Source organism: Malaya genurostris, chromosome 3, assembly GCF_030247185.1.
Source record: "Malaya genurostris strain Urasoe2022 chromosome 3, Malgen_1.1, whole genome shotgun sequence".
In the NCBI taxonomy this organism is placed as follows: Eukaryota; Metazoa; Arthropoda; class Insecta; order Diptera; family Culicidae; genus Malaya; species Malaya genurostris.
Window position 1 is genome coordinate 37,494,968 of NC_080572.1, and position 15,253 is coordinate 37,510,220.

The following is a 15,253-nucleotide window of genomic DNA, read 5'->3' on the forward strand; positions in this document are numbered from 1 at the left end:
AATCTGGCAACCTGGCAACGCTGATGGCAACTCTGATATGAAGCGTGAAACGCTCAGGTCGTGCTCTCACTTGGTCTTCGGTCGTCAGGAGGAGCAGTCGTCGGCAATGAAAGCAATGACCTTTTGGCGTGATATGAAGCCTCAAGCGCTCAGGTCGTGCTCTCATTTGGATTTCGGTCGTCGGAAGCAGCAGTCGCCAGTAATGAGAGCAGACCTTTTGCGTGGTACAAAACCTCAAACACTCTGGTCGTGCTCTCACCTGAACTGAGCTGCTAAATTCAGATTTGGAATTCAAATTCAGCATTCAGTTCCAGAACTAAATTGCAACTGAGTTTTTTAGTATTGTTTAATTCTTGAATTTAGGTCCAGTTTCTGAAATCTATAAATCAGTTCTTTTAATAACTATTAATATGTTCCCAAAGAACTAAACGAAGTTTCCCTACTATGTAAATCTATCATTCCGGTTGGTTCAGAGTAGAGATGGTCGGGTATCGGGTATTTTACCCGAAACCCGATCCGTACCCGTACCCGACGGGTTTTTGGTCGGGTACGGGTAAAAAATTTTATTTTCAATCGGGTACGGGTCGGGTACGGGTAAAAAAAATTTACTGCTTACTCGGGTACGGGTCGGGTCGGGTAAAAAGATTTACTACTCACTCGGGTACGGGTCGGGTACGGGTAAATTTTTTTTTCTGATCGATTACCCGACCATTTGTACTTCACATAAATATGTTTACACGTTGACGAGAATTTTTTATTGCAAAACAGTTGTTCCGAAAAATAAACAATTTGATTCAAGGGGTTTTGACATTTCCAGAAAAAAAAACATTTCTTTTCTTCATTAAAAAAAGCGATCAATCATAGGTACGCTCGTAGGTACGTGAAAAGTTATGTGAATATTTCCCGCCCTACTTTGTTTATAACATATTTAATAAGACACACTGCCTTAGCTCTAAGATGTTGCGGTCGGAATCTACTTTTCACGTAGGTTTTAATGGACTGCCATATTAAAGCTGTTTAATGCACAATCCAGTAAAATTTTTTTGATTTATATATAAAATGTGGTGTAGTACTCATATCACGTTCAGATACAAGAAAACTGTTATTTTAAATATTGGTTGGAGATTTTCAAAATTTTCATATAAATCATTAGGATTTTTACTATAAAAACATGAACATTTATTTCAGAAAATCTGCATAGAAGTTCTTCTTATTCTTCACTTCTGGGTGGTGTCACCTCACTTGAAATGACTCCGATTGATGGCACAGCAAGTTGGGCTATATTGCCAGTTAATTTTCGTTTCTTTTCACTGGACTACAAGTGAAAATCTCGATGCGTGACAACGTGGAGTCGCAAAAGTACGGGTGAAAATCTTTTCTCGCGAAATACTCAAATTTTCACCGTGTTTACTCTTTGAGGGTTCCACCGGAGGTGGCAAAGAAGTTCAATTGCTGTAAAAACCACCAGCTACCGTTAACATAGTGGGTGTGGGGTTGTGAGGCTTTCAAAACGGGCACAGTTGACAGATAAATTTAAATCAAAATCATAATTCATTTTGCTTTGTAGTAAAAAATTGTAACCAAAAAAAAATTCCTGCGAATGTTCAAACTACTTACACTTGAAGGACTCACTGTTCACCATTTTCAAAATTGATTTTTTTCACACCGGGAATACACGTACATTGTTTGATGTTTGGTCAATACACGTAAACGAACTGATGATACTCTATTCATTTTAGGGGATGCTCGCATAACATTTATTTTCGTCACGTATAATCACAAACGAATTTCCAGACATGACAGTCACGATCTTTTTTTGGCGCACATCTACGGTCTTCCGTGAAACTGGCACCAATGGTGATAAATAAGTTGCACTGCTGAGTTCCCATCATCGCATTCATAATGCAAATGTCAAACCGTGAGAATCCTTTCGATACGTTAGCTCATTTGTATATATTGAGATTTCATGGCACACTTTGGTCGAAATGATAACAAGCAATTAATCTCGCGCTCCACCAAGCGGTGAGTGCGGTCATTTCAGAAGGTACCGGGAACGGACCAGATTTTTTTAATATTTGTAAGCACATACATGTCTTTATTATTTGTTTTTGGTATAATATTCAATTAGACATTTGGAACCATTTTACGTGATTTTTCAAGTGATTTGAATGTGAATTTTTATTTGTGTGTCAAGATAATGAGCACGCTTACTTGTGGCTCTAAAGAATCGAATCAAAAGTCACACTGTTTCGTAAAAACCATACCTACCCAAAATTGAATACAACGGGTATTACGACATATTGGGTAAATATGCTTCTCGAACAATTTGAGTAGATATTACTCCCTTTTGTTGACATTTGTAAATGAGTATAAAGTACCAAAGACATTGGAAATCTACAGGGTCCGCCATCTAACATTTATTTTTTTTTTTTTTGTTTCAATTATAGAGGCTTTAACATCTTAGGTCATTCGCCTCTTCGGACCAGAAAATCTTTCTGACCCTATGTGCGGGGTTGGGAATCGAACCCAGGCGGGCTGCGTGAAAGGCATCGACTATCCCATCACGCTATACCCGTCCCCACATTTATTTTTGAACTAGCGATTATTTCGACATTAGTAACCTCAATGTCACATTCTGCGGAATGTGTGCAAAAAAAACATCTTCTCGGATGAGGCGCATTTTCATCTCGGCGGGTCTGTTAATAAGCAAAATTGTCGCATCTGGGGGACGGAAAACCAGCACGTTATCGTGGAGAAGCCGATGACTCCTCAGAGAGTGACGGCCAGCCGAGGCAGCCATTTGAATGAAATTATATTCCACAATTAACCGGATGGATTGTACTTTAATATGAAAAAAATAAATTTTGAAATCGAATGAACCGTTTGTGTTTTATTGCATGTTTAAAAAAAAGTTACATGGCGGACCCTGTATTCATGCTTCACAGTGTATTTATATTTTTAAATGTAAACAAGCATTTTAATGTATTTTACTTACCAACTAGAGCCTGATACGGTTCGATATCTAAAACACTTTAATTTTTCCATACTGAATTTTGGTAAAATTTTTACTACTCATTCGGGTCGGGTACGGGTACAGGTAATTTTTAATCGGGTACGGGTAAAATTTTTTATTTTTTATCGGGTATGGGTCGGGTACGGGTAATTTTTTTTTATTATTGATCGGGTACGGGTCGGGTACGGGTAATGTTTTAAATTTTTTATAGGGTACGGGTAATTTTTTTTGCTGATCACTCGGGTACGGGTCGGGCTCGGGTATAAGAATTTCTATACCCGACCATCTCTAGTTCAGAGGTCCAGAGCTCAGTTCCATTTCTAATAATTCAGTTCAGTATTGAATCAATTGCGGGACGTCCGCAAAGCCAGTTCCCCTTCAAAGAAGATCGATTGCGTCATCCTGCTGTGGACAACAATGGGGAACATTATGCAAAATCAGCCTTTCTAATGGCCCCAAATAATATACGAAGAACTATAAAGATTGCTTCTTTCTTAAAACCATCAGTGTAGTGCTAATGTAGGATAATTTTATTAGCTTTGTGCAATTTTCACAGTGCAATATTTCGCTTATATCTGAACAGCAGAGATGCCAGATATTTCCATAGAAAATCTGTATTGATTCGTATAAAATATCTGTATTTATCTGTATTCGCTAATAAAATGAAATTTCTACAATACAATTATGTTAAAAGGTGTTATTCCAATAGATTATGGTTATAGAGTGGTAGATTAAATTTCATATCTTAAATAATATTCATCGACGAAATTTTATAGTTTTTTCCTATCAACAACAATTGAATTATGGTGCCATACACTTATCTAATTTGAAAATGTTCACTTCATAAGTTGAGATGGATTTCCAAAACACAATATGCAACGTCAAGTCAGGTAATGCAACTGTCAGTCTGGCAATAGTGATCCATGATGCAAAGACTAGTCTAACTTTTAAGTTCAATTTATTTACAAATTTTAATATAAATGGATTTCAGTGCTCTTCATTAAAAATGTGCACAAAAAATAGATATTTTAAAAAGTGATTTGTACGTTGATTCCTAAACGTTTATCTCGTCATTGCAATGAAATACTAATAGATAGTTTAAGTTTTTTTCTTAATACTTTTGGTGAAATCTGTATAAATCTGTATTAAATTTAAGAAATCTGTAAGCAATCTGTATTCTGTATTAAATCTGTATGCGCATGTAAAAATCTGTATAATACAGAAAAATCTGTATAAATGGCATCTCTGCTGAACAGTGTTTAATATCCGTAGCCAGGCGCGTACACAGGGGGGGGGGGGGGTTTAGGGGTTCAAACCCCCCCCCCCCCCCCCCCCCCCCCGAAACAAAAAATTATAACCCATGGGAAACATTGTGATATAAATTGTACATGTGTTGATTTATCACCATGTTCTAAAACCCCCCCCCCCCCCCCCCCCCCGAAAATTTTCTCTGGCTACGCGCCTGTCCGTAGCGATTACACAATTTTGCCCTTCTGAATGCCAGAAATTAATCCCGTACAGCATTTTGATAATTTCTTTCACTGAAATATTGAAATCCGAAATGAAATAATCGACATCAAAATTCTGTGTTATTGTTTTTTTTTTACTCTCATTTGTTCCGCGTTAATTATTTGTGTTATAGAAAACAGTTGTCGCCGTAACATAAATCAGTATTTTGTAGAAATGCACCGTTTCAATTTTGGAAGCAGTATAAGTTGCGAAATTCACACAATCAACTAATACGAACGATTATAATTTTTATTCATATTCACGTCCTCCAGTAATGTCTGTGACTTTACTTACCCGCCTTTTTTCAATTTTGACATTGCTCAATGGTGCAAACATTATCACTCATACAAAATTCCCACTTTTACGTATAAATAGTTTTCAAATATGTCATTGGATATTATGAAACTATGTCAAACTTTTCATTTTAAATCAGATAGACTCAAACACCATATAATCTTTTAAGCAAACATTAACTTCATTTATATTTCAATCTATGCATATTACAGAGTCCAACACTTGTTTTGTTTTGCAAGCTAGCTAACTTAAGTTATTTTGATAGGTAATAGATCGCCCCATTTACTGGATCTCGCACATCTGTACAGGTTCCTACAATCAAAACCAGTTAATAAATGTATATTGACTTTATCTGATCACTTACTTCTCATGTTTGGTAGCCGTGAATATGATCTCCTGCAGTTTTCCCTCTTCTGTGCACATTCGACAGATAGAATGTTTTGATCGAACTAGTGTCGGCCTGACCAATCGTGGAAACCTAGTTTGATTGGTAAGACCTTTTTTGAACACAACATAAGAATATAGAAATTTGCTGGCTTCGCTGTGATTGCCCAGTGGTAATTTATTATATGTCGATTCAAAATTACAAGGCGTCCCATCTGCGAGTTTTAACCTGGGACATTGATGATGATGCGGACACTAGAATTACAAATAAGAATACTATAAATTTAAACAAAAACGCAACTAAAAGAAAAAATCCAAACCGGCGAGAATATATGCCAATCGCTTCCACTCGCTGCAATCTTGTCGAGAAGAAATTGTCTTGCTTCTTCAATTAGCAAGTACCCCGCAAAGGAACCTTGCTCCACCAGGACAAGATATCCGTCACATTTATTCCATAAGTTTTCCAACACATCTGCTCGAGCCTTTTTCGAAGAAAGCTCAAACAAGGAAAACGCACTTAACACGATATCAAACTTGTTATGAGATGCTGGCAGGAATTGCCTGAAAAAGACGTTTCTGAGGTTCATAGCTTTGTTCATTTCTCCACCACGTAAAAGCGATTCTGCTAGTTCGTTCATGGCAGATGCGGCGTCAATTAGAACATACTCGAAAATATTTTCCTTCCAAATATTAGATACAGCCCAGATGCCCGTTCCTACCCCCGAACCGAAATCAATAAAACTGCGTGGTTTGAACTCTGTATCGCGTTTTTTGATTTCTTCAAATATTCGCATCAAAACCGAGAATTCTGCGGGTGAACGACCCAATAGATATTCGAGGCTTTTATATGCGTCGTAATCCAAAGGTTTCCAGGCGTAGATTTGCTGTTTAGCGCGTTTTTTCGATTGTGCTTCTACTACTTTATTGGCATAAGCCAATTGTTCTTCAGCTAGAAATTAATCTTACATTGATAAGAAATCCATTCCAAAATACTATTCTTACTCACTCATCTCTTCTGTATTGAACCTGTCTCGAAATTCATCTCCAACGAACTTTCTACATTCAATAATTTTTTTTCTGAGTTCATCTCTTTCCAGTGGCACTTTTCTGGATCTTAAAAAGTTGTCCAACTTAGCACCTTCGGCCAGCAATGCTTTCACAGGATGGTCGGTACAGCTTTTCAGTATAGCATTCACAATCGAACTAGGTAAACTTATACAGCCGCTTGTAAGTCTGCCTTCGTGTTGCCTTGGTTTATATCGACCGGCATCTAAAGCCTGTTTCGTTGATTCTTCTAGACTAACTACGGGCTTGCATTTGACTGCAGTGCAGTAGATACGCTGTACTTAAATAGTTCAGATCTGAGAATGCAATAACATTTATTGTGATTCATGTTTTACCTTAAAGAAAATAATGTGGGAATTGCAGGATAACATCTTGACTTGAATTCATGTTTCTGTTTTGTTCTTCGACCAGCGTTGCCAATTTTCCAGATTTAGCTTGCAAAATCATATTTTTTTCGCTTCAACAGACACTTTAACTAACCAGGTGTTTATCCAGATTTTACAGATTTCAACAGGTTTTGTCTGATCTCACCAGATCTTTTTCCTTTGGGCTCTAGATAATACATGATGAGATCTTTTGTGTTCATTGAAACGAGTCAGACAGAATTTTCAAAAAATATCATGGCAACTCTGTCTCCGACTCCTATCGATGTCAACATTTCATAAGGTCACATAAACCAATGAGAGTTTCTCTTTGTTTACTTTCTCTTTTGTTAATATCTCCTTAATTTTGACGTGTACTTTCAAAATATTCTTATATAATGAATCACAATATTCCCATGTTTCTAACAGTACTAAATATATAACGAACATTTGTATAATAACGCAGATATAGTCAAAAGAGAAAGTAAACAAGGAGAATCTGTCAATTGTTTTTATGCCCTTTTGAAATATTGACGTCGCTATGTTCGTTTACACGAGGGGTTAAGCAATTATTTAAAAAAAAATCCGGCCTCCTGTCACGACGCCATCTTGATGAGATCAAAATCGGAACTTCAAAATCAGCTGATTGCAACGTAAACAAACAAACAGTAATACTTTTGTTTTACGCGTTTACCTTGTTTAGTGCACGAAAATTAGTAAATTTTGGGTCGACTCTCTCACAATAATTGGTCGGTTTATCTAAAATACAGCAGCCAGTGTTTTGGGACATCAAGGGGAGATAATTTTCACAATTTGAGAGTCGCGATGAATATCAAAACATCGCAATGTTTGGGGCTCGAAACGCGAGGGGCTCGACGTAATCGGTATACTTTCAAATGGCTGGTGCTCACATACCGGTGTCAGATGGGTGAAAAAATCAAGCCTCGTAAGAGCCAATTCTCGGTTGATTTTTCATTAGAGCGTATAAGCAAGTGACAGTTTCTCTTTAATCACTCTCTCTTTCGATTATTGTGATGTGATTAAAAAGATTTTCTTTGATATGACTACAAGCACAGACTAACAGACATGACAATATGAGTAAATTCTTATACAAATAATTTTTCATGATGCACTAGTTCCACCTATATTGTACTGCGCGAACTATTTACTATCGGTACACCCCTTGTGTTATGTGAAAGATTTTTTACTAGTTGGTTTCGCCTCGTTTGTCAAAACCGATCAGCTGCTTGCAGGGATGCCTGATTTCATCATAATATTTGAAAATGAATTATCACAATAAATTATTGGATTACGTTGATAATATATTTAACTGTTTTAGCGATGTTGGAAGGTAACCATCTATTTTTCTCAACGTTGCTCATCTAGATTATTTTTTATTGTGTTGGTAATTTTCACCCGAAATTAAGTGGCGGCAGACCAGAAGCAAGTAAATATTGTAACAAAACGGGTTCGATTTTGTATTGCGTTGGAGGATGAGAAGTAGCACAATTATGTATATAGTTTTGGCAATATGTATTAAATCTGTATCCTGCATGAAATTCGCATCGACGTATACAAATCAATACATTACAGGTAATTCTGTATGAATGGCAACTCTGTTGGTAAATGAAAAAAATAAACACAGTCTAGATGACGCCAGGATGTTTTTGATAGGGTAATGTGGCGACATCATGACATATGCGTGTACTGTCCCAATTAAAGGAATATTCGAAATGACCGTTAAAATGATTGAAGAATCTAATTTGAGTGTCCTGTCTGTTAGTCTGTGCTACAAGGTCCCTTATTTACCAAATTGTACAGAAATTTTGAAACATTATATTAAACTACAATTTCAGTCATTCTAGTTAGCAGCCCTTACACGTGACAATATTATTGTCAATCCAAAGTATTGTCAATACCGTCAATTCAATTGGCTTGATAACTTGAGTCCGTGTTTTTCGAAAAAATCAAGTGTTTGTAGCTTTAAATATTGCAACTGAATATTGTAACATTGAGAGAAACGGTCATTGTACATATTTAACTGTTTCCTCTCTGGAGAGAAAGTATTGTAGGATTGATGAGCAGGTTTGATTTTTTGACAATATTTTCGTCAATCCAATGAAGTTTCCATTACACGATCAAAAGTATTGTCAATACTCCTTGTATTGACAATAATATCACAGACTAACAGACATGACAGTATGAGTAAATTCTTATAAAAATAATTTTTCGTTATGCACTAGTTCCACCTATATTGTACTGCGCGAACTATTTACTATCTGTACACCCCTTGTGTTATGTACAAGTTTTTTTTACTAGTTGGTTTCCCCTCGTTTGTCAACACCGATCAGCTGCTTGCAGGGATGCCTGATTTCATCAAAATATTTGAAAATGAATCGTCACAATAAATTATTGGATAACGTTGATAATATATTTAATTTTTTCGCGATGTTGGAAGGTAACCATTTATTTGACTCAACGTTGTTCATCTAGACTATTTTTATTGTGTTGGTAGTTTTCACCCGAAATTAAGTGGCGGCAGACCAGAAGCAAGTAAATATTGTAACAAAACGGGTTCGATTTTGTATTGCGTTGGAGGATGAGAAGTAGGCACAATTATGTGTATAGTTTTGGCAATATGTATTAAATCTGTATCCTGCATGAAATTCGCATGGACGTATACAAATCAATACATTACAGGTAATTCTGTATGAATGGCAACTCTGTTGGTAAATGAAAAAAATAAACAAAGTCTAGATGACAGACAGGATGTTTTTGATAGAGTAACGTGGCGCCATCATGACACATGTGAGTACTGTCCCAAATAAAGGAATATTCGAAATGACCGTTAAAATGATTGAAGAATCTAATTTGAGTGTCCTGTCTGTTAGTCTGTGTTTAAAGCTCCAAACGCATGATTTTTTCGAAAAACGCGGACTCAAGTTACCAAGCCAATTGGATTGACGGTATTGACAATACTTTGGATTGACAATAATATTGTCACGTGTAAGGGCTGCTTAAGGGCAGCTGTTGAAATCATATGCTTTTGCAAAATCGTCTCTCTACACATTGAAGTGCCGATCCGGGTTTGTTCCTACTATGTAACATAAGATATTTAAAAAATTATTAATCTGTCATTTTTGTTTTGATTGAAGTTTCTAGAAATCTTAAGATTCACTCGATCAAGATTAAAAGAGTCACGTATCATATGTAAAAATCATTCCATCATATTAGAGATAAAAGATTGGAGCAGTAAACGGTGTTTCCGTAGTTTGAAAATGCTGATTTAAAAAAAACCGTATATACAATTGCTGATTTGAGATCCTGCACCAGTGAACCCTACCAGAAAATCTAGCTAAACCTAATACCAAACTACGCCATTTCACATAGTATTTATTAGCGTAGCGGCATGAATGAATGTCTGTTCAAAGGACAAATTGAACACACATCTCACTGTTACAATGGCATACCGAGGAAATTTGTCGCCCGGGGAAAAATAATGAAATAACCGCCCTTAATCTGAATTTTGTTTAAATCGAATAATTAAGTTCTTTCAAAAAGCGCATCTTATTATTATTATTATTATTATTATTAGTTTATTTGCGGTTTTATTCAGTTTAAGGTCAGTGCAATTTGTTTTATAAAACAAAATTTAACTCTGGAAATTTGTTGAAAGATTACAACAACAAAATACACTCAATGCACCCCTTGGTGTAGAACGAGAAACAAAACAAAATAGTTAATCACAAATAACCTCACTTTTTATGATTCAGATGCAGCGATTTGCTTTACTATTCAGCGGAGTAAGAGAGTAAGACTAGGTGATCATTATTTCTGTATTTGTATCGAATTCGCGTACCCAAAGATTCTGTTCAAGTTTACAAATGCTTTGTGAAACACGGTAAATCAGTTTTTAAAAGTAAATAAAAGTCGAACCGTAGCATGGCAGTGTACCACGATGAAGTAGAAATCGAAGATTTTGAATACGACGAGGAAGAACAGATGTACTACTATCCCTGTCCGTGTGGGGATCGATTTCAAATCAGCAAGGAAGAACTGATGGAGGGAGAAGAAGTGGCTACTTGTCCCAGCTGTTCTTTAGTTGTGAAAGTCATCTACGACCCGGAAGCTTTTCAGAATGAACAGGACGAAACGGAGAAGTCGAAGGGAGTTAGGGACAAAGAAGTTATTGCTGAATAGATAGAAATTTGGATAGTTTTAGATAAGAATTGTAGATAGCACTGTGTGAGTAAAAAAAAAGGCGGAATTTGTACTATTTTTTTAAAAATGATTTACGCGTGACAAAAAATATACACATCTATGAGAAATAACTTAGATCATGAGTTTCTGTTGATTTGATCCAACTTCGGATGTGAATGGAAAGAAAATTTATCTCTGATGTGTATATTTCCATTCGAAAATACTTTGAACAATTGAAGAACACATTCGGCAGATGCTTTGTAATTGTTACTCGAATGCAAGTGAATAAAATGACTGAGCACTAAAAACTCAAGAGAGACAACTAAAACGTAATAATTAATAAAAATATGTTGAAACGTCTTGATCCAAATAGATTATTTCCGTGTACCACGTGTCGTTCGTCTCGTATATCCTGGCGAAAAAAAATATATATAAAATTCGTAGAAGATTCAATCCATAGTGACTTACCCTTCTCCTCTATCACGTTTATCACTGCAGACGTGTCCAGATCCTGTTCTCTTTCGTGTGTAGGCATTTCTTCAACGGCTATATTTTCCGTAAACCTTAGAGTTCTTCGACGACTGGACCTGGTACAACTATGCTCTTCAGATATATCTTTTGAGCAAATTGAGCTGCGTCTCCGTTTTCGGATCTCCTCGTCCAGCTTGTATGGCGTAGTTATCGAAATAGTTTCAACATCTTCCACTTCCAGCTCTTCATTGAACGTGATTTTCGGTTTCGGAGTATGAACTATTTTCCGACGACCGTCCGATCGGCGTGTTTCCGGCGTATCAAGACCCGAATCCAGAAACAGTACGCTTTTAGCGCGACGTTTTTCACTGGGTGTTTTTAAAATTGACTTCACTACCTCTTTGTAACGTAGAGTATGCTAAAATGAGAATATTTTTAACAATCGTGTAAGCCAAATATGTACTAATCTTTCACTTACATCGTTGAATATAGTTTTTCGTGATGTCTTATTACTCTTGCCTGACGTAGGCGTGCAGCCCGCACATATACTGCGCCTGTTTAAGCTACTTCTTCTCGGGGTAGTTGCAATTCGAACCGAACGCTTCGCTGGTGTCAGTACGGTAACTGATTCCTTAAGTACCGATTCCATCATCAATTTCTTCTTGGCTTCCTCGCGGGCTTTCTTGATCAAGTCAGCAAGTCCACTGGCTTTAGTTTTCATTGGTTTCTTTTCGCGCTTCTTGATGCCAGCACCGCATTTCAGTTTTTTAACTTTCGGTTGCTCAGCAATTTCTTGCCAATCGTTCTGTTTAAGCAATCGTAGTTCTTCGAAACGACGGTCAAGATTTTCCAAATCGAGAGACACCATAAGCCAGAATCCGTCCAGATCATCAGTTCGTACTTTCTGGTCCGTCCAACTTTGTTCGTAATGTTTTACCAGTTCTTTAAACTTCGATAATTTCTTGTTTATTAAAATTTGTGTTTGACCCTGAGCAGCAATTATCAATCCTTTGCTATTCTCGTCAATTGCTTCGTTCTCAACATCACTCTTATAGAGGTCACACAACTGCTGAAGCCGTTTTAGCTCTTTCTCTACCAAGTTATTGTAGAATGTAACTTTCTCTAGGACATCTGTGGGAGGTTGATCATCCTCGCGAAAACTGATCACCGAGGAACACCGACTTCCTCCGCTGTTACGTTGCTTTATCTCATGTTTATTCAACAAAATAGTTGCAAGGTTACCTTCAGGGAGTGGTTTATTTGCGGTAACATCCTCTTCGGTAAAACTGAATCGTGAAGTTTTGGATTGTCGTTGAGACGGATCCATGTTACCGGCAGTTTTGGGAAATTTTATAGGTTCAGTCAGCGTCACGGGATCGTTGATTTCCTCAACAAACCCCATCGAATTTCGACCGGGTATATTTACTGTCACATTACATATCGATTCATTAGCATTTGAGGTATTTCTCGTCTCAATAAAAACTAATGAAGATCTTCCGTTGGATAGTTTTCGTCCACTACCTACTAAATTGATTGTTTCAGCATTACACATTGGTTCGATTTTAGGACGTCGATCCACAAGTTTTTCTTCTTTCAAATTCACTATAAATGAAGCATTTTTCTTGACTTGTTTTTTTGCCAAAGACTCATGGTCAGATTCTTCGTCAGAAATAGTGATCACTTGCGGTTCCCATTCGTCTCGTGTTTCATGTTTAACCTCCGTCTGTTTCAGATCTTCCACAGTGAAGATCATTGAACGACGACGAGTTTCACGTTTGCGCATGGCGATAGATTCGGTATCTGATAGAACCTTTTTCGGTGTCGGAGTGTCCACATCTATTGGACTAATACCTTCGAAAATATCGTCATCTTGATTTTTCACTTTTGGTGAGAAGCGGTACGTTTTCTGTTTCTGTTTATCTTCGGCAGCCTCCATCGACTTCTCGAGACTTTTCTTCTTGCGGTTTGTGGATGTAATCATGGGACCGTCTTTTGCGAATAGAAAATTGAATTTGAACGATTTTTGATTTAAACGAACAGCCTGATAAGTCTGAAATTGAAAGCGTAAATTTATAAAAGAAACATATTGGTACAATTTCACAAAAAAAGTATTTTATCTATCCTAATACAATCAAAATCAGAAAACATTGGCTCAAATGACAAGTTCCCCTAGCTATTTGGAGAGTTGTGCCTTATCTCACCACAAACACCGCATCAGGAAACTTACCGTTAGTACGCGTGCTGTTGGTTCTACTCTCATATTGGTTTTATTTGAAATAACAGTTGGCTTGGTTTTGGAAGTAGTCGTCCTTGCTTCTGCAGTTTTACTACGTAGAATCGCACCGATTTTGTTTTGTTCTTTTCGTTTGATCCCATCATTCACTGGAGTCGGTCCTTTACGCCAAGTGTCCACTTTCGGTTTTGCAGCACTTATCGAAGCAGGAGTTCTAAGATTCAGTTTATTTTTCTTCTGTTGCTCTTTGTCGGTTGTGTATACAAATGGTTCCTTTCGGCGAGTGTCAACCCTAGGGGTAGCATACTTTGCTGCCGGCGTCAGTACTTTACGCTTGTCAGCTATCGTTTTCAGTTCAGTCTCCGATTTTTTGAAAAGATTCTTCTCGTATTCTCGATCAACTAGATTATTTTTAGGCACTACTGATACGAACGGTTTCTTTTTAACCGAATTCAATTGCTTAGCTTTGGCTCGTTCTTCCTTAAATCTCAGTAATCGAGCTAGGCGTTCTTCATATTTGCAACGGATTTCGTTTTCTTTGTTTTCATCTTTGACTGCTGAACGTCGGCGTTTTTTCGATGATGTTCCTGGTTGTCGCTGAATTGAATTGGTATAAAATACTTCATCGTTCTCAATTTCACTATCGGAGGCTTTAAGATTTCGATTATTGAAATGAAGGTCCTGGCGGGAGCTCTCGCGTTTAGACTTCAATCGCTGATTGTTACTGTCTTTTAAACGGTTACAGCGGGACGCATTCTTGTAAAATGATTTGAATTCCATTGTTCTCAAACACTCAAAATAAATATTACTAGTCAATTATCGCTATTTTCTTATGAAACCATTTAAGACTTTACTTTTAAGGTAAAATTCAATATGTAGATGTTATGAATTCAATTTTCGATGCTTGCTTGGCTCTGTCTTTGATTGCTTTGATTACTATGAACGTTACTGTCCTTCATGCACAACAAAAGTTCAAATAAACTCCGACAGAAAACGATTCCAGTACACGCTAATTGGAAATATTCATAGGGATGTCGTAATATCGATCGATTAATCGAGTAATATTTAATCGATTAACTTAAAACTGTAATATTCGATTATTAAGCTAATCAAATAATTTTAAAAAACCATAGTAATAATCGAATGAATAATCAAATAATCGAATAATAACCCAGATAATCTAATAAATTTCAATTGATTAGTTTCAACATTGTACTCGATTATTAAATAATCGAGTAATTTGAAATTTCCTAAATCCCTAAATATAAACACTTTATTTTTCGAAAAAAAAAAAAAAAAAAAAAAATATATATATATATATATATATATATATATATATATATATATATATATATATATATATATATATATATATATATATATATATATATATATATATATATATATATATAATAATATTATATTGCGTACTCATATGGCACAATGTAAAATTAACACCAGGGATGTCAGGTTCACAGATTAATCTGTGTTTCACAGGTTTCTAACTTTCTACACAGATTTTAAAAATGGCACAGATTCTGGAATAAATCACAGATTTTCACAGATTATTGAAATCGAGCACAGTTTAGCACCAAAAAGTACAGAGCGATTGAGGAAAAAGGTACAGAGTGTTGGTAGTGAGACCTTTTTTTTTGCTCACCAAAATGATTTCGATCACCTATTATGGTACGGGAAACGGGCACAGATTTTCACAGACAGGCT

The 15,253-nt window shown here is 36.4% G+C and overlaps 3 protein-coding genes across 4 annotated transcripts; 1 reads left to right on the plus strand and 2 right to left on the minus strand.

Annotated features, from left to right (window-relative positions):
* Nucleotides 1-4,973: 4,973 nt before the first annotated feature.
* Nucleotides 4,974-6,672, minus strand: LOC131438209 (methyltransferase-like protein 17, mitochondrial). Its single transcript, XM_058608075.1, has 5 exons — nt 6,601-6,672; nt 6,207-6,540; nt 5,521-6,149; nt 5,181-5,455; nt 4,974-5,128 (listed from the first exon to the last, which is right to left on the minus strand). Exons 1-5 carry the CDS (start codon nt 6,634-6,636, stop codon nt 5,065-5,067), a joined length of 1,338 nt encoding a protein of 445 aa, XP_058464058.1. The 5' UTR covers nt 6,637-6,672; the 3' UTR covers nt 4,974-5,064.
* A 3,715-nt stretch (nt 6,673-10,387) lies between these two features.
* LOC131437746 (diphthamide biosynthesis protein 3) lies at nt 10,388-11,187 on the plus strand. The gene has a single exon (XM_058607293.1). It carries the CDS (start codon nt 10,570-10,572, stop codon nt 10,825-10,827), a length of 258 nt encoding a protein of 85 aa, XP_058463276.1. The 5' UTR covers nt 10,388-10,569; the 3' UTR covers nt 10,828-11,187.
* Nucleotides 11,100-14,479, minus strand: LOC131437745 (uncharacterized). 2 transcript variants are annotated; one of them, XM_058607292.1, is made up of 5 exons: nt 14,386-14,470; nt 13,526-14,323; nt 11,777-13,348; nt 11,296-11,716; nt 11,100-11,239 (listed from the first exon to the last, which is right to left on the minus strand). In XM_058607292.1, exons 2-5 carry the CDS (start codon nt 14,309-14,311, stop codon nt 11,202-11,204), a joined length of 2,817 nt encoding a protein of 938 aa, XP_058463275.1. In that variant the 5' UTR covers nt 14,312-14,323; nt 14,386-14,470; the 3' UTR covers nt 11,100-11,201. The 2 variants fall into 2 exon arrangements, with proteins under 2 accessions (XP_058463275.1, XP_058463274.1); XM_058607291.1 differs by having other exon boundaries at nt 13,526-14,479.
* Between the last annotated feature and the right edge of the window lie 774 nt (nt 14,480-15,253).